The sequence below is a fragment of the Mobula birostris genome, chromosome 1 (assembly GCF_030028105.1).
Source record: "Mobula birostris isolate sMobBir1 chromosome 1, sMobBir1.hap1, whole genome shotgun sequence".
NCBI classification, from domain to species: Eukaryota; Metazoa; Chordata; class Chondrichthyes; order Myliobatiformes; family Myliobatidae; genus Mobula; species Mobula birostris.
This window is the reverse complement of record NC_092370.1, coordinates 215328563-215353094: the sequence shown is the minus strand read 5'-3', so window position 1 is coordinate 215353094 and position 24532 is coordinate 215328563. Positions and strand designations below refer to the sequence as shown.

At 39.3% G+C, this 24532-nt stretch overlaps 1 protein-coding gene across 3 annotated transcripts in view; it reads left to right on the top strand.

The window, feature by feature from the left end:
* LOC140204385 (TOG array regulator of axonemal microtubules protein 1) overlaps positions 1–24532 on the top strand; it is an 84519-nt gene that overhangs the window by 32459 nt on the left and 27528 nt on the right. For 2 of the 3 annotated variants that reach the window (XM_072271116.1, XM_072271121.1), the window contains exons 4-12: positions 5258–5554; positions 10857–11137; positions 12664–12887; positions 14473–14576; positions 20090–20263; positions 20525–20614; positions 21208–21386; positions 23586–23757; positions 24193–24330. In XM_072271116.1, the coding sequence (XP_072127217.1) occupies positions 5258–5554; positions 10857–11137; positions 12664–12887; positions 14473–14576; positions 20090–20263; positions 20525–20614; positions 21208–21386; positions 23586–23757; positions 24193–24330 (1659 nt within the window). The remainder of the gene's footprint in view (positions 1–5257; positions 5555–10856; positions 11138–12663; positions 12888–14472; positions 14577–20089; positions 20264–20524; positions 20615–21207; positions 21387–23585; positions 23758–24192; positions 24331–24532) is intronic. The other variant, XM_072271119.1, reaches the window with a different exon arrangement.

The following is a 24532-nucleotide window of genomic DNA, read 5'->3' as shown; positions in this document are numbered from 1 at the left end:
AAGCTTACAAAAGGTTTAAAAAAAAAAAACAGGTAATGATAGAGAACTAGAAGATTATAAGGCTAGCAGGAAGGAGTTTAAGAATGAAATTAGGAGAGCCAGAAAGGTCCATGAAAAGGCCTTGGCAAGCAGGATTAAAGAAAACCCCAAGGCATTCTGCAAGTATGTGAAGAGCAAGAGGATAAGACGTGAGGAAATAGGACCAATCAAGTGTGACAGTGGAAAAATGGAAATAGAACAGGAGGAGGTAGCAGAGGTACTTAATGAATACTTTGCTTCAGTATTCACTACGGAAAAGGACCTTGGTGATCGTAGGGATGACTTACAGCGGACTTGAGTATATCGACATTAAGAAAGAGGATATGCTGGAGCTTTTGGAAAGCATCAAGTTGGATAAATCACCAGGACCGGACAAGATATACCCCAGGTAGCCTGTAGCTGTGGGAAGCAAGGGAGGAGATTGTGGAGCCTCTGGCAATGATCTTTGCATCATCAATGGGGACAGGAGAGGTTCTGGAGGATTGGAAGGTTGCAGATGTTTTTCCTGTATTCAAGAAAAAGAGTAGAGATAGCCCAGGAAATTATAGACCAGTGAGTCTTATTTCAGTGGTTGGTAAGTTGATGGAGAAGATCCTGAGAGGCAGGATTTATGAACATTTGGAGACGCATAATATGATTAAGAGTAGTCAGCATGGCTTTGTCAAAGGCAGGTTGTGCCTTACGAGCCTGATTGAATTTTTTGAGGGTGTGACTAAACGCATTAATGAAGGAAGAGCGGTAAATGTATTTGGGTTTCCACAGGGCATTTGATAAGATACCCTATGCAAGGCTTATTGAGAAAGTAAGGAGCCATGGGATCCAAGGGGACCTTGCTTTGTGGATCCAGAATTGGCTTGCCCGCAGAAGGCAAAGAGTGGTTGTAGATGAGTCATATTCTGCATGGAGGTTGGTGACGAGTGGTGTGCCTCAGGGATTTGTTCTGGGACTCCTACTCTCCGTGACTTTTATAAGTGAACTGGATGAGGAAGTGGAAGGATGGGTTAGTAAATTTGCTGATGACACAAATGTTGGGGGTGTTTTGGATCGTGTGGAGGGCTGTCAGAGGTTACAGCAGGACATCGACCGGATGCAAAACTGGGCTGAGGAGTGGCGGATGGAGTTCATCTACAGGTAAAGCAACAGTTGTGGAGAGAAATTAGACTTAAGGTTTCTCACTAATTTACTTTCATCTTGTTCCTTGCTTTTGTTTCAGACCTTTGATTGTTTGTATCTATAGTTTTTCACTTTCAAATATGGTTCTGTTGTTTAGGATGGTGGTGAATATTGGCAGCTCGGGTTGAGGTGTTTGATGTTGCAGTGTTTGCTGAGTTTTGCAGTTAGCTTGAAGACGTTCTTTCACCAGTTGAGGTGACATCCTCAGTGAGCATTTGCTGGTGTTTCTCTCTGGGAGTGCTCACATTTATATATGCCCCTGGTCACTTGCCTATGTCCTGATTGGCTACCCCTTCAGTTGACCTTGGAATTCAATTGGCTTTCATTTCTTTGCCAAAGAAATAGATTGGATGGTTGAGTTGAGTCAGAAGAACCTTGCATTCAGTGTCAGCAAGACCAAGGGATTGATTGTGGACTTGAGGAAGGTGAAGTCAGGAGAATAAACACTAATCGTCATTGAGGAGTCAGTAGTGATAAGGGTGAGCAGCTTCATGTTCCTGAGTGTGGGTATCTCAGGATTTATCCTTGGCTCAGCATATTAATGCAATCACAAAGAAGGCATGCCAGCAGCTCTACTTCATTAGGAGTTTGAGGGAATTCGATATGTCATCAAATTTCTGCAGAAGTACAGTGGAGAGCAATCTGGCTGGTTGCATCATCACCTGGCTTGGAGACTCCAGTGTACAAAATAAAAAAAGGCTGCAGGAAGTTGTAGACTCGTCTTACTTCATCCCTAGCTAAGCCCACCATCGAGGACATCTTTAAAAGGCAGTGCCTCAAGAAGACCACAACTATCATTAACAGCCTTCACCATCTACGATATGCACTCTTCTCATTACCAGCATCAGGGGAGGCACAGTAGCCTGAAGAACCACACTCAACATTTCAGAAAGAGCTTCTTTCTCTCCAACATTTCATCACATTTCTGAATGGTCCAGGACCATTACTTCACAGTTTTTCTTTTGTTCTATTTAGCTATCTCATAGTTGATTTTTTTTTTTTTGTCTTGCACTTTACTGCTGCCACGAAACAACAGATTTCATGACTTATGCTAGATGTAATAAACCTTATTTTGATTGACTGTTTTCTCCCTCAGTATATCTTTAGGCCAATTATCCCTTGAACCCTGAAGGTTAAATTTTAGGTGATCTGTCTAGACCCCAATATTTTTCATCATACCATCCATCTCCTTTCTCATCTTCAGAGATGTAGATAAGGGAGCTAGGGCTTTACTCTGTGGAGAGAAGGAGGATGAGAGGAGACATGATAGAGGTATACAAGATATTCAGAGGAATAGATAGAGTAGATAGCCAGCACCTCTTCCCCAGGGCACTACTGCTCAATACAAGAGGACGTGGCTTTAAGGTAAGGGGTGGGAAGTTCAAGGGGGATGTTAGAGGGAGGTTTTTTACTCAGAGTGGTTGGTGCGTGGAATGCACTGCCTGAGTCAATGGTGGAGACATATACACTAGTGAAGTTTAAGAGACTACTAGACAGGTATATGGAGGAATTTAAGGTGGGGGTTATATGAGAGGCAGGGTTTGAGGGTCGGCACAACATCGTGGGCCTAAGGACCTGTATTGTGCTGTACTATTCTATGTTCTATCCCAGATAAGTGTCAAGTGGCTTATTTTGGTAAGTCAAATATGATGGCAGAATATAGTATTAATGGTAAGACTCTTGACAGGGTGGAGGATCAGAGGGATCTTGGGGTTCAAGTCCGGAGGACACTTAAAGCTGCTGCACAGGTTGACTGTGTGGTTAAGAAGGCATATATTGGCCTTCATCAATCGTGGGATTGAGTTCAAGAGCTGAGAGGTAATGTTGTAGCTATATAGGACCCTGGTCAGACCCCACTTGGAGTACTATGCTCATTTCTGGTCACTACATTACAGGAAGGATGTGGAAACTGTAGAAATGGTGCAGAGGAGATTTACAAGGACGTTGCCTGGATTGGGGAGCATGCCTTATGAGAATAGGTTGAGTGAACTTGGCCTTTTCTCCTTGGAGCAACGGAGAATGAGAGGTGACCTGATAGACATGTATAAGATGATGAGAGGCATTGATCATGTGGATAGTCAGAGGCTTTTCCGCAGGGCTGAAATGGCTAACACGACAGGGCACAGTTTTAAGGTGCTTAAAAGTAGGTACAGAGGAGATATCAGGGGTAAGTTTTTTTTACACAGAGAGTGGTGAGTGCATAGAATGGGCTGCTGGCGACGGTGGTGGAGATGGATACAATAGGGTCTTTTAAGAAACTCCTGGATAGGTACGTGGAGCTTAGAAAAAAAGAGGGCTATGGGTAACCTGAGGTAATTTCTAAAGTAAGTACATGTTTGGCACAGCATTGTGGGCCGAAGGGCCACGTTTTCTATGTTTCTATGTAAGTACAAGGTCAGTTCTTTATTGTGCTTCAGTAAATAAGTCAACATGGAGCTTAGTCTCCTAACATATACTATCTGCATATTATTGCTCCATGACTGAAATAAAGGTAACATTGGTTCTGGAGTGACAGCTGCATAGATTGAACAGTTTCCCAATTGTCTTGTAGATTAGCTCCACTCCAGCAGGACACTGACGGTAAGGTCTTCACAGGAGCTAACTATGATCTGATTTATCTTTGCAGTTTTGATTTTTCTAGCTGTAGATTAAACTAATGGGGCATATTAGGCAGCAGTTTATCCCAGTAGTAATTGGTACCTGTGATGGTGCAAGTGCTTATGGAAATAACAGTCCAAGTAAGAGACTGGAATTAACAAAATCTGATTGGGAATGTAACTATGAGGTGTTGCATTTAACAATCCACTGAAATATAGTGCTGGTTATGACAACACTGTGCTCTTAATAACAATCCACTGAAATATAGTGCTGGTTATGACAACACTGTGCTCTTAAGTATTTTTGTCAGAAGGGAGTTCCATTAGCTTAAATCTCTTTCACCTCGTCTTGCTAGTTGCACCTTATCAGAGGATTTACCTGGGAGTATGTTTTTTTTCTTCAGATCTTTGAAGATACTTGGCCCACATTCCAAAGTAGAGTCCTCCTTGGCCACAATTAGAGCTTTCAAGATTTGGGCAAATGCACTGATCACCTGCATGCTGGTTTCATAATGGAGTGAGCCAGATGGTCAGGAGGCATTCACATATGTCATAGGTAGTTGCTGAGATGCCAGACATTTTTAACAGCAAGGTTAATCGCAAGAAGATTACTTTCTTTCCAGTTATCCTTCTGGAAAATGTGTGCATACTTCTTTCACCTACCTATTGCAAAAGTTCAGCCTTAACTTTAGATCTCTCATTTTTGGCCTCACCTTTGGAACCAATGAGTTAGTTTTTGGAGCCATCTTCTCCACTTGTCAACTTTTTAAATGCCCTGCACCATTCATGACTAGGTATGGCAGGACTCCCAGTGTTTTGATCTGGGGTTTCTTGCATCAGATTAGTCCATATTGATTTTGCTGTTTAACATGTATACATTGCTGTCTTATATCTTCACATAGTTAGTGTCTCGTACTTTAGGTGCTCCTGTTTGTGTCATGCCTCTCTACCTTCTCATTGAGTCAAGGCTGATTCTTTGTTTTGATAGTAAGGATAGAGTGATGGCAGGTGCATCTGTGATAGATACATTGGCAATGACTGGGTTAGATAGGTATGTCCTTATTGGTTTAAATATATGCTCAAGCCCAGTGTGACAGCTATGTCCATCAGATCTTGCTGAGTTTGTTCAGTTTTTCTGTTCGGGGTGATGAACATTCAAGAGATGCAGCTGCAGGACATTTCATGCTCTTGCTACTTTCAGTGATTTTTTTTTTGTCCGAGTGTTCAAAGGCACATTGATTCATCAGCTGAGGGAGGATGATAGGTGGTAGCTGTGTGACTGTTTCCTGATTATAAAGCATATCTAAGTTAATTACTTTTAGACTTTGGAATTGTCCTTTTATAATTTCTATGCATTTACATGACTTTCAATCCTGATTGTGATACTCTGTGAATTCAGCTTGATATGTTTCAGTAAAATAATTTGTATACATTCTTTGTTTTAACAGTTCGTTCCAGTTTGTCTCTTTCCTGCAAAAATCACTCTCTCCACAGTCCTACCCCATTTGAATCTGCACAGTTTCCAATTTCCACTTCCAGCCAGGGATCTCATTACCTTCCATCTTTTCAATTGCCAACTGGAACTCGACTTAACGAGATCTCAGCACTCGAAGGATCCTCGAAGAAATCTCAAGAACAATGTGTTAATTTTTCAAACTCATGGCCCACAAAACACTTTGAAGGAGCTTCTAAGACCAATTCACGGAGGCTAACTAACCAACTATCTGAGGATTTGCTCACTCTTGGTAAATAATTTTGAGTTTTATAAGTTTATTCTAAGTAGTACATCTAGAAAATAATTAGTGTTGTAGCTTTTAGAAATCTTGTATCATTCTTCTCTCACCATTATGAAATCATAACATTTTGCCACATTGTTTCTTGTTAAACCCATCATACTTGTACAGGATCTCTGCAAAAGCTGAATATTGCCAAAAAAAAAGCCATTTATTATCATCACATCGCTGTTTGTAGGAGATTGCTTTGAACAAATTGGCTGTCATGCTTCCCCATTGCAACAATGACTGCACTTTAGAAATTATTTATCATCCTATTTAATTAACGTAGGTCAGTGTTTCCCAACTTTTTTCAGCCCAACATTCCTCCCACGCCCCCCAAAGCACCTTCATACTTGCCAGTGCCCCTCTTAGGCACAATATACTTTCTAGCACCCCCATAGTGTAAAAACATGTCTAACATGAGGAAAATGATTCTGCTTTAAATTTTTTATTTGTCTTTAAATCTAGCTTACACAGTACCTGTGCACTGTAGAGCAGCTTCAATATCAATGTGAACTTTGAGCTTGATCATTTTTAGCAAGAGTTGAAATATCTGGTTCAAGTTGTGACCACCAAAACCCTTAAGTCTCCACACATAACAATGTCCAAGCGGTGTCTGGTTTTATTTTTGTGAGTACAGGTTTCCCCCGCCATCCGAAGGTAAAGCGTTCCTATGAAACAGTTCGTAAACCGGAATGTTGTAAAGTGAAGAAGCAATTACCATTTATTTATATGGGAAAATTTTGTGAGCGTTCGCAGACCCAAAAATAACCTAACAAATCATGCCAAATAGCACATAAAACCTAAAATAACAGTAACATATAGTAAAAGCAGGAATGATATGATAAATACACAGTCTGTATAAAGTAGAAATACTTTTCCACAATCATTGCCGGCACTATTCTCCGTACCGAAAATCTCACACAAGCGCTCTTGGCAGAAAATCTCACGCAAGCGCTGTTGGCAAAAACACTCTGTACTGTAACCTTTAAGCTATGAAGCTGCCAAATCATACCAAATAACACATAAAAATACACAGCCGATATAAAGTAGAAATAATTATATGTACAGTGTAGTATCACTTACGGGAATCGGGAAGACAGCGAGCACACTGATGATGGTGTGTTAGACTGAGTCGTCGGAGTTTGGGTGGTGCAGTGGCCCCCACCCTCCGGGCAGCGACTGATACCGATCCGCGAAGCATGCAGGGGTACAGCGGTAGCTGGGAGGCACACCGCACATCTTTAAGAAAAAAGCCAAAATAAACAAGCGAATTAATTAGGTGCTGCCCGGCACGTAAATGTCGGCCCAGGTCATCTGTCAGATGCCAAAACCTCTTCAACATCATGTTCGTCAGCTTCCACAAGCCAAACTCACTCTGTCCTTACCTCATTCACCACAATCGAAACGCTTAATTATGTCTAGTTTTACGCCAAGTGTAACACCCTTACAAGCTCTTTCAGGCTTTTCCAATACCTTAGAACTCATCTTGCTAATGACTGCTCACACGCACATGTTTAAGCAATGCCGGCTAGAATGCATTGCTTCTAGGGGGAGAGCGGCTGCTCGGGGCGCGCGCTGCTTTTTTTTTCCCGCGCTGCCTTTCTTTGTAACAGTGAAAATACTTTCTGTTAGCGAAAACAGGGAACTAATGTAGGTCTTTCATAACAGTGAGGTTTCGTAAAGCGAACGTTCGAAAAGCGGGGGACACCTGTATGTGGTTCACTACATTGAAGCCTCTTTCAACCAGGTAGGAGGATGGAAATGCAATGAAGAGCACTTTGGCTCTTCTCCAAAGACCAGAAAATTTCATTTGACAGTGTAGCCACATACCACAAAAGCCAACATTTTTGAAAAGCATTTTTTGCTTTTTCATTCTGAATTTCAATAATTTCTTCTTGCAAGCTCTCTTCCTGTTCTTCCACCTTGCAAAGAAATGGATTAATTACCCAGTCTGGAATTTCAGATCATTCAAATCCTTGAATCGATTCTGAAAATCCTTCTTCAGTAGCTACAGGTATAGCAGTATTCTTACAAATCACTCTGTGAAAGAAAGAGAGTGCCATACTTTCCATGCATGGAAACTGTTGAGAACATTCTTCTCTCAATGTTTTGCTTATATTTTTCTACTTTTCTGATAGAAGTGGACACTGCACTTTTTGCCTGGATTAAATTGAAATTCTCACTCTGCAGTTTCATGTTTAGAATATTAATTTCTTCATACAGATCAGCTAGGTATACCACATCTCTGTGTAGAAATTCAGTCTTGTTTCACAAGTTCTTGTCAACTTTGAGCAAAAATTCAACCGCAGTGTCAAAAAGATGAAAGACATTTAAACAGCAGCCTTTTGAAAGCCAACGCACTTCAGTGTGAAGAAGCAAATATTCAAACTCTTCATCATTATCTTGGCATAACTGGCGAAATATTCTATTTAATGGATGAGCTTTAATTTTGTTGATAGCAGATATTACATGCAAGAGTCATGCTTGAAAAAAGTTGCTGGCTGATGTTTTTAGCTGTGAGATGTTGATGATGAATGACACAATAGATTGCAAATAGATTTGGAATTTCTTTTTTCAGAAATGCCACTAAACCAGCATAGAAGTCTGTCATATGGTGCTCCATCTTTTGCACAAGAAATCATGTTCCTAATCGGAATATTTTTATCCTCAATATGCATTTTGATGTCGTCATAGATTGATTCTCCATTGATACTTGTTTTTAACTTTTTACGAAAGAGAAACTCTTCATTTAACTTTTACATTTTTGATAAACCATACATATGCCATTAGCAATGCCTTGTTGTCTCACACAATTGACTCATCCAGTTGTATCTCAAATTCTATTTTTGTAGCTCTGTACAAGTTGATACTTAACGTCTTCACTCATTTTGTCAATACAACAAGCTACAGAGTTATTACTTGGAGCACTTCTGATATAGTAGACATTATCAATCTTTCACCAGTTGTATGAGATTTTTCACAATTTGCTATCATTTTGAAGCAATGAAACAACTATCAAGTCATTTTGGCAAATAACTCGAGTGTGCAATGCTTTTCAAATACTCCTTTCATCTACTGGAACTGAGTTATACCACAAGTAGCCTTTTCAGGGTGTCTTTTACGAAAGTGTTCATGCAATCTTGATGGTTTCATGGCTTCATTAAACAGTACAGGATTACAAATAAGACACATGCGGCATTGTTGATCTGACTGGAACGGAGTAAAAACATACTCCCGGTAACATTGTATTGGCGCACTTTCTGTAGTTTCTGTTTCTCAGCAGGATTAAAATTCAAGGCTTCACAGCCTTCATACTCATAGAGATCATGCCAAATGTATTTATCTATCATTAACGTGACTAAATTAAAATAAAAAATTAACACAAACTGGGAATACCTATCGGATGTTGACGATGCCAGCGAGTTGACGCCAGTGGAATGATGATAGCGTGACACAAAGGAATGCAGAGGTGAAGATGAAGTCAATCACAACAGCAAAAATTGCATTGACAAGGATTCAGATTTCAATCTGAATGTTTGTGGGACAGAGCTGGTGTTTGGCATGCTACCTTTATACTATTCCAGTTAGCACGTTTGACCAATCATGTAAGGCCTGATAATTCCCAAGGATGGTTCTTGACTGCACGTATGAAGCCGAGATCACTTTGAACACCTCAAGGAATCCTCTGGGTCGGCAGGTTCACTGATTGGTTCTATTTTACCATTCTGTTCCGGCCAGCGCTGTATCATTACATGACCTGTTTTCCGTAGATAAAGTTGAGAGGGTGTACTTGACTTACCAACTGTTAAATTGCATGAACTCATTCCATGTCATGAGTCAGGGGGAACTGTTGGGCACCCTAGTTGCTAATTTATGCATCCCCAATAATGTCTGTCTGGTTAGTAAGGTTGGATGCGATTGTCGAGTTTCAGATGCGTTGTGATGGCAGGAGCTGATCGCCTGCAGAGCTATGGTTCTTCCTGTGTTTCAGTGCCTCATCCTTTTTGTTTGGGAAGTGCCTGGTATACTAACGGTCGATCAGGTATCATGCCTCAAGTTAGGGTGCTGCTTACCGACCCTCTTCTCCCCCCCCCCCCCCAACAAACAAGGAATCTTGAATGCCCCTGATGACTTCTATTTCCCCTAATGCCCACTTAGGACTCATAACCGCCCCTGTTGAGAATCACTGCCCTAGGTTTTCTTAAATCTTTTTTAATCCCACTGTCATAAATTTATGTTCTCTAATTATTAACTCGTGTAATATAAGTAGCTTCTTCCAGCTTATTTTCATGTAGTGAGCAAAGAAGCAATAACGGTGATAACAGTAATAACGGTACTCCTTGTGCATTTTATCAGCTAGCAGTCACATTAAATTACTAGCTCAACTTCTGCAAAAGTCTAATTTCAGCTATAAAGATTTTTAGGTTTAAAGTAACTGTGCTGTGAATTCTAATTTTAAGAAAATGGTTGTTTTGGAATATTTTTGTGCTCTTTATCATGTGAGATGATTTTAAGCAAGGAATAAGACAATGTCATGTTATCCACTGATTTACTTTTTCTTAAACAGACCAGATCTTGATGACAAAGGATAGTTAAATAACCAGCAGTGAGTTCACATTTCAATACAGACACTCAATCACCAGTGTTCTACTTCAGCTGATAGATTCAAATCTTGTCAATTTACTTCACTGGTAGATCCTACGTGGAATCTAACAATGGAGTCCAGTCTTACTGAGAATATTGGAACTTGCAGGTCAGGCTTGTACAATCCTTTTGATATTGCTGGGCAATTAATTTGAAAGCGAAGTGAGGAGGAGGATTAATTATTTGCTTTCTGTTAAATAAAGTTTTTGATTATTTCTGTGTTTTTAACAATTCTGAATCTGAAATAAATAGCTTAATTGAAAGTGGGTAGGGCTATGTCATTGGAGCATCAGTGATGTTATGCTGTCATTGAATTCATGCTGGAAATTGTTTTGGGCCAGCAAGATTTTTGGTCCTCCATATCTGACCAGGTAATTATGGTAGGTGGTCTGCCTACACAATCACACCCTTGAAAAATCAGACAACATTCTTATCCAATGATTGCTCTCTGAAAGCTGAAACCCGTTTGTATTAGTCATTTGCAAATGATATACTGTAAGTAGTTAAAGGATCCAAAAAGGTATTTCTAGATTCATTACCTATTATTTTCTTATAAGATATAGAAATCTTTTGGTTTTAGTATTATATATGTTGTGCATATTTATTTAAATGTCTGATTATGCAGGAGATGTCTCGCAAGAAAATCGTTCTCCTGTATCGCTCAAACCCGCACTGGTGCGCTCAGCGTCGTCTCGGAGAGATCTTAACACTACAAAGCCTGTTCCTCCCATTCCAAGGGGTACAAGTCCAATGGTTGAAGCAGAAGTAACTGATTATGATAATAAAAAAGAAACAAGTAGAGCAGAATCTAAAGAGGTGTGGGAGGAAGAGAAGAACATTGACAACAATCTGGAATTGAATCTTTCCTTGTTGGATAACAATGAAGAGGAAACTGATCGTGAAGAAGTTAGTGTACATTTGTGTTTTTTTTAAAATGATTTTTTTTTCTCCATCTAAAGACACAGATTATAGCTTTCAATGCTTAACATCTGAAGCATGGAAATTGCTATTTAGGTTTATTTTGAAACATTGGCAAAGAATTTCTTTGCCGTTCAAAAGCTGTTAAATTGGCAAATATGAGAGCATCTCTGTATCAGATGATTTATATCAATATCGATTTCAGAAAGGAGTAATGGGTATATTTGCTGTGGCCTTTGAGTAACATTTTAATATATACCCTGTATTAGTACTGGCAAACATCCTTAACCAAATATTCTTACCAAAGAACTGTGCCACCAAATTCCCATGTACTTTAAGGAATACTGATGAGTACCAAGTAGATTTGCATTTCACAGTGCTCGAAACAGTTGTTGTTAGAATTATCATGTCAATACATTGAGTCAGAAACTTTAAAGTTCACAGGCAATTAGAGATGTAGTTTCAAAATCTATGGTGACAATTCAATACAACATTTATGTAATACTGGTTGGTCATGTTAGTGGTTAGCACAAAGCTTTGCAGTATGAGCAACCCAGGTTCAATACCCACCACTGTCTGTAAGGAGTTTGTACATTCTCTCTGTGACTGCGTAGGTTTCTTACGGGTGCTCCAGTTTCCTCCCACAGTGTAAAGACGTACTAGTTGGTAGCTCAATTGGTCATTGTAAATTGCCCGTGATTAGGCTAGGGTTATATCGTGGGTTGCTGTGCAACACGGCTCGATGGGCCAGAAGGGTCTATTCTGCATGCATCTCAATAAATAATTAATATTATTTATTAAGATAATTTAGATATGTGAGGGACTTGCTGATCATAATGTCATTGATTATCAAGGGAATGTTTAGACTCTCTTGAAGATGCTTATTACATGTAATCTTTTGCTGTAAAGTATTACTTGACACATTCATACAAGCAACAAACACTATGCAAACTAAACCCACTTTCCAGTTCTTTATTCGTTGCCTTGTAGATCATTAATTAGACTGCTGTATTTGCTGAGGAGTTGCAAATGGAGCTGAATGTTGTATAGTGAACTGCCATTCCCTCTTCAGATCTTATGATGGAAGGAAAGACATTGATAAAGCAGCTGAAGGTGACTGGACCTAGGACACCATGTGAAAGGCTCCTGTGGTGATATTCTGAGGCTGACATAATTGTCCTCCAAAAAGTACAACCACCAGTGCAAGGAATGATTCTAATCATCAGTGCTTCCCTCTTGTTTCCCTATGTATTCAGTCTTCTAGTTCTTTGTTGTTACATTGATAAATGTTGCCATGATGTCAATCACAGTCACTGTTTCGTCACCTTTGGAGTTCAGCTCTTTGATCCATTTTTGGACCAAGGCTGGGATGAGGTCTCAATGTGAGTAATGCTAGCAAAACCTAGCCAAGGTACTGACAAGTGGGTTGGTTATGCTTAATTATTGAATGATAGCACTATCAGTGGTTCCTTCCTTGACTTTGCAGATAATTGATATATCTGCATTTCTTGCAGATGATGAGTGCCCTAAGGTCACTAAGAAACAGTGCGGCAAAGAAAAGGGCCAAACTGAGCAATGGTGTATCTGATATTGAGAGTCCAGATTCCACCCTCAAACTGGAACTTGGCTTGGATTCCACATCGCCTACTTCATCTCCTCATACAAGCACTTACAGTGAAAGTGACACTTGCAGCCAGGATTCTTTGATTTCTCCATTGCCTTGTAGCAAGAAAATAATGTAAGTATTAAGCATTGGCATTATTCAATATTACTGAGTTCTGTGTCTATAATTAGGGGAGGAGAAGATGGCAGCGCGACGCAGTGCGTGCGGCCGCTCCGGAATGATATCGGTATTTGTTAAGTAGGTACTGTGTACAATCCTGATTTGATGAAGGCAGACGTGAGAAGCACGGAGGAACGTCTGGAGAAACTTCTGAAATGCCCGCTTCGCTGCTGCTGCTACTGTGCAATTGAGAATCTCCGGAGGGGAATGCCCCAAATCCTCGGCTTTGCCTATTGTGGGGCCGGGGTCGAAGTGCTCGGCAGAGATGGTGCTCGGTGTCGGAGGGCTGGTCGGAGGCTCAAAGTTTTCGGACGGACTCGAGTCGGCTGTGGTCGGGTGCTTCCAGGGTGCTGCATCGGCAAGTTTGCAGCGCTGGAGGTTCGTGGCAGGAAGAGTTTTTCTTCCTTCTACTGTCTGCGTGAGATGATGGGATTTTCGAGAGACTCTGAGACTTTTTTTTTACTGTGCCCATGGTCTGTTCTTTATCAAATTATGGTACTGCTTTGCACTGTTGTAACTATATGTTATAATTATGGGGTTTTTGTCAGTTTTTCAGCCTTGGTCTGTCTTGTGTTTCTGTGATATCATACTGGAGGAATATTGTATCATTTCTTAATGCATGCATTACTAAATGACAATAAAAGAGGACTACATGTCCCCATAATCTAATCTAATTAAACTGTAGTAATGCAACCCAAATCCATACATGCTTCAGAGATGGTACATTTTATTTTATGAAAATTATTGATTTCTGAAACATTGCATAAAGTGGTAAATGCTTCCCTGATGTATTTTACCATTTCATTTCACTCTTAACCCTTATTTTCTATATTCCTTCATTAGTTTTGCTCTTTATGGAGATGGCTGAAAAGCACAATAGCGTAGTGGTTAGCGCAATGCTTTACAGTACCAATGACCCAGGTTCAATTCTTGCCACTGTCTGTAAGGAGTTTGTACGTTTTCCATGTGACTGCATGGGTTTCCTCCGGTGTTTGGGTTCCCTCCCACAGTTTAGAGACCTACTGATTGGTAGGTTAGTTGGTAAATTGTCCCATGATTATGCTAGGGTTAAATCAGGTGTTTCTGGGCTACCTGGCTCGAAGGGCCTACTCTGCACTATATCTCAATAAATAAAATTTGGTGATGTGGCTGATATAATTTAGACTGCTGGCAGATCTGGGAAGAACTCACTCCAGGTATTTTTTTGTATGATTATAGTTTGTGCACAGTAATCTCAAAAGAACATGATTTAAAAACTGCATTCGCAAAGCTATCCATACTTTGAGAATAATTTTACTCAATCCTAAAGTACTTAGAGAAGTTTTTAAAATGTATTCATCTTATTGCTATAATTTCCCTTAATTTCTTATCTTTTTATATGTTTTTAATTTTAGTTCACTTATCTTTTCTAAATTTTAATTGGACAAATAATCATCCACTTGGCCTAACATTTTGTTTTTAACTTGGACAAATGATGCTTAATTATAGCTTAAATGTTTTCATTGATCTTTTAAATTTCTTGATTTGATGTTTGTTTTAGTTTCTACAGTTCTGATGGGTGTGTAGAGTTAGGATCTAAAGCCTGCCATGGTCGAATGCCATCAGAAAAGTCCAAGTCTTCAGGTGAATACAATTCCAGCTCAGGTACTGCTGTCTGTATTTATTTTCTCCTAAGGAAATCATAAGCAAGCCAAAAGTGATTTTATACGCATGCACGCACACACACACACACGCACCCCTGGTCAAAATTTCGGTTACTGTGAATAGCTTAGCGAGTAAAAGATGAACTGTGATCATCTGTGGTCACTGTGGTTCCAGTGATCATAACACCATTAGTTTCAATTTGATCATGGACAAGGATAGATCTGGTCCTAGGGTTGAGGTTCTGAACTGGAAGAAGGCCAAATTTGAAGAAATGAGAAAGGATCTAAAAAGCCTGGATTGGGACAGGTTGTTCTCTGGCAAAGATGTGATTGGTAGGTGGGAAGCCTTCAAAGGGGAAATTTTGAGAGTGCAGAGTTTGTATGTTCCTGTCAGGATTAAAGGCAAATTGAATAGGAATAAGGAACCTTGGTTCTCAAGGGATATTGCAACTCTGATAAAGAAGAAGAGGGAGTTGTATGAAATGTATAGGAAACGGGGTAAATCAGGTGCTTGAGTATAAGAAGTGCAAGAGAATACTTAAAGAAATCAGGAGGGCAAAAAGAAGACATGAGGTTGCCTTGGCAGTCAAAGTGAAGGATAATCCAAAGAGCTTTTACAAGTATATTAAGAGCAAAAGGATTGTAAGGGATAAAATTGGTCCTCTTGAAGATCAGAGTGGTCGGCTTTGTGCGGAACCAAAGGAAATGGGGGAGATCTTAAATAGGTTTTTTGCGTCTGTATTTACTAAGGAAGCTGGCATGAGATCTATGGAATTGAGGGAATCAAGTAGTGAGACCATGGAAACTGTACAGATTGAAAAGGAGGAGGTGCTTGCTGTCTTGAGGAAAATTAAAATGGATAAATCCCCGGGACCTGACAAAGTGTTCCCTCGGACCTTGAAGGAGACTAGTGTTGAAATTACGGGGGCCCTGGTAGAAATATTTAAAATGTCGCTGTCTACGGGTGAAGTGCCGGAGGATTGGAGAGTGGCTCATGTTCTTCCATTGTTTAAAAAAGGATCGAAAAGTAATCCGGGAAATTATAGGCCGATGAGTTTAACGTCAGTAATAGGTAAGTTATTGGAGGGAGTACTAAGAGACAGAATCTACAAGCATTTGGATAGACAGGGGCTTATTAGGGAGAGTCAACATGGCTTTGTGCGTGGTAGGTCATGTTTGACCAATCTGTTGGAGTTTTTCGAGGAGGTTACCAGGAAAGTGGATGAAGAGAAAGCAGTGGATATTGTCTACATGGACTTCAGTAAGGCCTTTGACAAGGTCCCGCATGGGAGGTTAGTTAGGAAAATTCAGTCGCTAGGTATACATGGAGAGGTGGTAAATTGGATTAGACATTGGCTTAATGGAAGAAGCCAGAGAGTGGTGGTAGAGAATTGCTTCTCTGAGTGGAGGCCTGTGACTAGTGGTGTGCCACAGGGATCAGTGCTGGGTCCATTGTTATTTGTCATCTATATCAATGATCTGGATGATAATGTGGTAAATTGGATCAGCAAGTTTGCTGATGATACAAAGATTGGAGGTGTAGTAGACAGTGAGGAAGGTTTTCAGAGCCTGCAGAGGGACTTGGTCCAGCTGGAAAAATGGGCTGAAAAATGGCAGATGGAGTTTAATACTGACAAGTGTGAGGTATTGCACGTTGGAAGGACAAACCAACGTAGAACATACAGGGTTAATGGTAAGGCACTGAGGAGTGCAGTGGAACAGAGGGATCTGGGAATACAGATACAAAATTGTCGTCACAGGTAGATAGGGTCGTAAAGAGAGCTTTTGGTACATTGGCCTTTATTAATCGAAGTATTGAGTATAAGAGCTGGAATGTTATGATGAGGTTGTATAAGGCATTGGTGAGGCCGAATGTGGAGTATTGTGTTCAGTTTTGGTCACCAAATTACAGGAAGGATATAAGTAAGGTTGAAAGAGTGCAGAGAAGGTTTACAAGGATGTTGCCGGGACTTGAGAAACCCAGTTACAGAGAAAGGTTGAATAGGTTAGGACTTTATTCCCTGGAGCGTAGAAGGATGAGGGGAGATTTGATAGAGGTATATAAAATTATGATGGGTACAGATAGAGTGAATGCAAGCAGGCTTTTTCCACTGAGGCAAGGGGAGAAAAAAACCAGAGGACATGGGTTAAGGGTGAGGGGGGAAAAGTTTAAAGGGAACATTGGGGGGGGCTTCTTCACACAGAGAGTGGTGGGAGTATGGAATGAGCTGCCAGACGAGGTGGTAAATGCAGGTTCTTTTTTAACATTTAAGAATAAATTAGACAGATACATGGATGGGAGGTGTATGGAGGGATATGGTCTGTGTGCAGGTCAGTGGGACTAGGCAGAAAATGTTTCGGCACAGCCAAGAAGGGCCAAAGGGCCTGTTTCTGTGCTGTAGTTTCTGTGGTTCTATGATTTCCAAAAGGCATAAAGTTAAAGATGACACATTTCTTTAATTTTTTAAGCAACACTACTTTTTTTATTTCCATCTTTTACAGTTTCAAAATAACAAAAAAGGAAAAGGGTCCGAAGCAGAAGTTTGGGCACCCTGCATGGCAGTACGTAGTAACACCTCCTTTGGCAAGTGTCACAGCTTGTAAATGCTTTTTGTCGCCAGCTAAGAGTCTTTCAATTCTTGTTTGGGGGATTTTTGCCCATTCTTCCTTGCAAAAGGCTTCTAGTTCTGTGAGATTCTTGGGCCCTCTCGCATGCACTGCTCTTTTGAGGTCTATCCACAGATTCTCGATGACGTTTAGGTCAGGGGACTGTGAGGGCCATGGTAAACCCTTCAGCTTGCGCCTCTTGAGGTAGTCCATTGTGGATTTTGAGGTGTTTAGGTTCATTATCCTGTTGTAGAAGCCATCCTCTTTTCATCTTCGGCTTTTTTTTTTGTTTTATAGACGGTGCGATGTTTGCTTTCAGAATTTTCTGGTATTTAATTGAATTCATTCTTCCCTCTACCAGTAAATGTTCCCCGTGCCACTGGCTGCAACACAAGCCCAAAGCATGATCGATCCACCCCCATGCTTAACAGGTGGATAGGGATTCTTTTCATGAAGTTCTGCACCCTTTTTTCTCCAAACATACCTTTGCTCATTGTGGCCAAAAAGTTCTATTTTAACTTCATCAGTCCACAGTCCAAAATGCATCAGGCTTGTTTAGATGTTCCTTTGAACCTTTTGAATAGAACTTTTTGGCTGCAATGAGCAAAGGTATGTTTGGAGAAAAAAGGGTGCAGAATTTCATGAAAAGAACCCCTATCCACCTGTTAAGCAGGGGGGGTGGATCGATCATGCTTTGGGCTTGTGTTGCAGCCAGTGGCACGGGGAACATTTACTGGTAAGAGGGAAGAATGAATTCAATTAATTACCAGCAAATTCTGGAAGCAAACATCACACCGTCTGTAAAACAAAAAAAAGCCGAAGATGAAAAGAGGATGGCTTCTACAACAGGATAATGAACCTAAACACACCTCAAAATCCACAATGGACTACCTCAAGAGGCGCAAGCTGAAAGTTTTACCATGGCCCTCACAGTCCCCTGACCTAAACATCATCGAGAATCTGTGGATAGACCTCAAAAGAGCAGTGCATGCAAGATGGCCCAAGAATCTCACAGAACTAGAAGCCTTTTGCAAGGAAAAACGGGCAAAAATCCTCCAAATAAGAATTGAAAGACTTAGCTGGCTACAAAAAGCGTTTACAAGCTGTGATACTTGTCAAAGGGGGTGTTACTAAGTACTGCCATGCAGGGTGCTCAAACTTTTGCTTCGGGCCTGTTTGTTTTTTTTGTTATTTTGAAACTGTAAAAGATGGAAATAAAAAAAGGTTTTCTTGCTTAAAATATTAATGTGTCATCTTTAACTTCATGCCTTTTGGAAATCAGTTCATCTTTTACTCGCTTAGCTATTCGCAGTAACAGAAATTTTGACCAGGGGTGCCCAAACTTTTGCATATCACTGTATAATTTATTTTTTTTAATAAACTGTATAATGATGTTGTTACTCTACCAATTCATTCATTTCAAGAATGACTGCAAGTGATTCAGAAAACTAACATTTAATGATTTTGTGTATTTGGCTCATTTGTTCACTTTTATGGGTTCTTTAGAAACTTGAACCCTGTACTTAGTCTAACTCACTTGTAAGGTCCAGATTGGGCATTCATTTTGCAGTGTGAAGAAAACACAGCAGTGCCACTATTTCCTTAGAAGTTTGCAAAAATTCAGCATCTAAAACTATGACAAACTTCTATATTGACTGGTTACATTATGACCTGGTATGGAAACAACAATGCACTTGAAAGGAAAATCCTACAAAAGGTAATGGATAGGCCCAGTCCATTACGGGTAAAGCCCTCCTCACCTTTTGAGCACATCTACAAGGACCGCTGTCGCAGGAAAGCAACATCCTCATATCAGCAACCCCCACCATCCAGGCCACGCTCTCTTCTTGCTGCTGCCATCAAAGTGGTCATATAGGAATTCAGGCCTCACACACCAGGTTCAGGAGCAGTTATTACTCCTCAACCATCAGGCTCTTGAACCAGAGGGGTAACTTCACTCAACTTCACTTGCCCCATTACTGAGCTGTTCCCACACACTATAGATTCGCTTTCAATGACTCTTCATCTTGTGTTCTTGATATTGCTCATTTCTTTATGATTATATTTTCTCTGTCTTTGTACTTGCGTAGTCTGTTGTCCTTTGCAAATGGGTTGTTGTTGGGTGTGGCCTTTGATTGTATTTGTTTCTTGGATTTACTGTATATGCCCACAAGGAAACAAATCTCAGGGTTATATATGGTAGCATACACAGTGTGCACTTCGATAATAAGTTTACTTTGTACTTTTTGTCATGCTCTATTCTAGCTTATGCATTATAAAACTGGACACACAAGAATGGCATGCAATCCACACTTTTCCTTTGTCTGCCAAATTGATCAGATTGCGCCCTCCAAATCCTACTTGCCAGTTTTTGGTGTGTGGATCTTAAGTGGTGTTATAAATGCAATAAAGGTCCCTACAGTCCTTCCAGGCAGTAGGCTCCAGAGCAAACATCTAGATGAGATGAGCTCTCTAATTCTTCTGATGAAAGTATTGTCATTGGAAAGATGAGTCTTCCATGAATAATGACTGTAATGGCCATTCCTACCAGTGAGGATTGGGTTATTTATTGCTGGACCTCTTTACCACCTAATAAAATCCAAGTATGACAGGTTTTTTAAGAATTAAGTTCTTGGACTGTGCTATTGGTACATGACAACTCTCTTGTTATCAAATTGTCTTCTCTTGATTCTTGTATATAATGCATCCTTGTGATTGGTTTCCAATCTGAATTCTTTGAAGAGTGGATCACATTATCCTGTGGGATATTTTGAATTCCAATAGATACGACTAGATGCATTTGTAAGAAAGGGGAAAAGTTGTTTTTTTAAAAATAACATGGAATGAAAGTGGAGTTCAAAGATATCCACACCTATGAGTACTTTTTCTTTCAAAAACAAAATACAGGAATGACTTTCCACGATAGAAACACCTCTGATGTGAGTATTGTTGGACAACGCATGACTTATGGAAATGGAATGCCATATTTTGAAGAGGAGAAACAAAATGAAATATTTCATGTTGGCTCTAAATTACAGTCCAGAGAGCCTCAAAAAAGTACTAGTAATAAACCTGCAAAAGGTAAGTATTATTGTTTATTCAAAATACTTTTCACACAAATCCATAGCTGTATAACTGTTCATATACTTTAAGTATCTCCAAGTATTAATGCAACAAAGATATTCGTGTTAATAAATTGCAGTCCATAATGACAATATTATTTGTGTTATTAGAGCACAAAAGTCACATTTTGGATTATGGAAGTAGTAGTGCATCTTAAAGCCACATTGTTTATCCATTCAAATTGTGTCCTTTTAACCGACTGTGTGTGTGGGTTGACAGGATCTACCATCAGCATGCAACAAGTGGGCAATCACGAGATCAGTTCTGGAAATGAACTCTATGAGAATTCTGTGGTTATAGTAGGAAAAGGTAAGTTTATTGAGCTTTATTTATTTATTTAGTGGTGCATCACCAAGTAGGCCCTTTCAGCTCTTTGAGCCATACTGCCCCAGCAACCCCACAACCCTTATTAACCCTAACCTAATTATGGGAAATTTGAAATGACCCATTAACCTACCTGGTACATCTTTGGACTGTGGGAGAAAACGAGAGCACCCGGGAAAAACACGCATTCCACGGGGAGGACATACAGGGACTCCTTACAAAATGGAGCTGGAATTGAACTCCGAATATCCTAAGCCGTAAGAGCGTTGCATTAATTGCTACACTGACAAGGTGTTGTTTTCCTCCTGGGGTTCCTATTTCATCACAGTGAAAAATCTTTCGCTTTCATTCATTGAAAATCCTGTATAGCATGGAATTGTCATGGATAAGCAAGACAGTTTGGATTGTCAATATTTCTAATCTTTTAGTACTGTGAAAATTCTGGAGCCGTTCATTAATTCAGCTGATAGAAGATTATTTTTGTGTTGCTGTTTGTAGAAGTGTAATTCATTCGTTTTAATGACATGTATTGCAATTTCAGAATGTTATTTATTTGTAATTCCTTTTAATGTTTTTAGGTGTCTTTGGAAGTCCCCAGTCAGTTACCGTAGCACACAACCAAGCTGTCACCCCATCTAATAGTGGTGATGATAAGTGTGACCGAAGGACAACACTGGATCTTCCTTCAGGAATCTATGGAAGGGCTGTACCTCAGAATAGTCAAACCTGCTTTGATATTGTAGAGAGTGAGAGAGAGGTAATTTCCATAAATTGATAGATGGGAAGTGATCTGGAATGCAAGCAAAGTAAAATGTTATGAGGAATAATCCTGATCTGTTTATTCACAATGCATTTGATTCTGTTGAAATGGTAAACTCAAAGTTTTATGTACATTTCTCAGTTTGGATTTAATGCTGAACTAGCTAACTTCAAATGTTGCCTCATTAATCTGGCATGACTTTTTCTAGATCAAGGCTTTGTAAGTTTTGCTATTTAAAATAAATTTATTAATTTATTTTTATTTAGCAATACAGTGTGGAGTTGGCCTTTCTGGCCCTTCAAGCCATGCTGCCCCAGTGCCCACACAACCCCAATTAACCTTTATCTAATGATTCAAAGAATACCAGTTAATTTTTTGTTATTTAAAGTCCAGATGCCCAATTGTTGTGTAAAACCTTAATTTCTTCAATCAGAATGAAAGAAGTGGGAACAGAAGTAGATTATTTGGCTTCTTGTGTTTAACTGTTGTTCAGAAAAATCAGTTGTGATCTTCTACCTTGAATGCAGCTTTCGTGCGCATTCCCTATATCTCTAGACTCCCTTAATATCTGGAAACCTATTCATCTGTGTTTAAAAATAAACAGTAACTATTCTATCTCCCTCTGAGGGAGAGAATTCCAAATACTCACCACACTCAGTGAATAAAATTCTTCTCATTTCAAAGACCACTCCAATTATTTTGAGACGATATCTCTTGACAAAGGGAAACAATTTTTTTTTTTTTACCATTTTGACCTTTGTTTGCTATTTTTAATTGTCTTTATTCAAGCCTCCTTATATTCCAGCTAGACTTCAGTTTAGGTTTCTCTTTGATTTTATTTTACTATTTGTTTTGCACCTTTCAGTCTCCTTGGTTATAAAGAAAATGTTACTTGCATAGCTTTCCTGGGTCCCAGCTCTATTCATGCTCTTGCTTTTGGTGACTTGCCACATAAAAAAACTAAGTGCCTAAATGTTCAACGACAAGTCTGACAAATGTTTGTGGATATAAAGTTACCTGCTGCAACAAATCACAATTAGTTAAATTTGATAGGACCTGAAAGAGCTGAAAGCAGTCACTTCTTAAAGGTAAAATAAATATTACTTTGTTATCAGGTATCTTGTGTTTCAGTCCAATTAGTTTGATTTTAGTCAAAAATGGATGCAGATACTGTCCAGGTTATATATGGGTTCTGATACTACGAATCCAATGTCGCCATAAATCAGAAACATGCCATATTGTATCACTCTACATATGTTTGCTATAGTTTTATTTCATTAAATATTCACCATAACACTACACATAATTTAACTAATAGAATATATACCGTATCCAGTCAGTACTGATAGCATGAAATATTACTGGAGTTGAGGAGGGGATAATAAACAGTCTCTCGTATTTCTTCAGAATAGTGCATATAGATTATTTATGCTCATTAGCAACATGGCAGAGTAATACGAAGACACATAATAATGAGGAATGTATCTACTTTTAAGTTTATGATAAAGCATGGAATTGGATTGTAAAGTGGACATAGAGCTCCCACTTATATTACATATTTTTAAAAAATTGAAAACACCTGCAAGAATTTGTGGAAGTCAAATCATTTGTAAAACAGGGAGTCTCTGAACTTACATAAAATACTTAAGTTTTAATATTCAGAAAATGTGCATTCATAATATAGAACTGAAAGTGTACAGCACTCTACTCTTTTTAAAGGGCGTAAGTGACTTAGATACACTATTTAGGTAACACATAAAAGTTGCTGGTGAACGCAGCAGGCCAGGCAGCATCTCTAGGAAGAGGTGCAGTCGACGTTTCAGGCCGAGTCCTGACGAAGGATCTCGGCCTGAAACGTCGACCGCACCTCTTCCTAGAGATGCTGCCTGGCCTGCTGCGTTCACCAGCAACTTTTATGTGTGTTGCTTGAATTTCCAGCATCTGCAGAATTCCTGTTGTTTACACTATTTAGATTCCTGCTTATATGTTCCTCCACCACTTAGTATCCTAGAAATGTTTCCATTGCTGAGCAACAGATGTTACTGAAAAGAAATCACACTAAATTTATTCAACTTTGCTCTTTGGGTCCCTGTTATATTTCTATTTCTGTGCTGATTTTCATGCTCTAAAGTACTTAAGATAATGTTTGGATATGCAGGTTAATATTTTAACGTTATTTTAAACTTCCTTTGAAAGATTACTATGTCAAAATCAGCTCGGAATAAAATGAAGCAAAGGAAACAAACGGGAGGTCAACAGTGTCATACGGATGAATTAATAAACCATAGTTATAAAGATCCTGTAAAAAAGGAAGAAAGATTGCATGAAAGATTAAGAATTGCAAGTCCAGATGAGGCTGCACCTGAAAGTAAGATTCCAATGCCAATCAACTACTGTTGTTTTTGTCACTACAGCATTTGACTCCATTCCTTATAAATTTTTAATATTTATTCATTCTTTAAATTGTCTAAAATTTCAGAGAATTCTTTACTCTATACTGGCTAGTTTATTGAGATTTTAGTTGTGTATTGTAACCAATAGAAAGAAAGTGAAAAGTTTATGAGACATTTTGTTGCTCTGAAATTTCAGTAGCTTGGGAAAGTAATTGGCAAGTGACATAATAATGGTGAATGTAGCCATTATTGGGGGATGAAAAATGATTTGTAAAATGGACATTTACATATTTATCTGACATATATATTTTTGAAAACCATTTGTATTTGGAAGAGTTTTGGTAAGATTTTTAATTCAAAGGATTTCTAATGCAAATTTTAACCAGATAGCATTTGTCTTTATGATTTAGAGTTGGATGTTAATGGTGAAGCTTTCTTTGCATTGAAAACTGATTCTTCATCTGTGGAAGTGACCACTCCCAATCCTTCACAATTCAAACGTAGTGCTAGTGCGAGGAAAAGTCGAACTTCTAGCTCACCAAATTTCGGTAAGGAGTTCAATGTAAAGGTTGCATTTAACGTTAGAAATGTGGTGTCTGATTAAATGCAAGATTGCCAATCCAGTGTAATTTATATAGTTGTATTAAATAAGTGAATAACACCAAAACAATTACAGCTTTCATACTTGTACTAAAACTGTGACGTGAAAATACATATGTTGTTCAGATGATTGATTTCCTTTCCATAGTG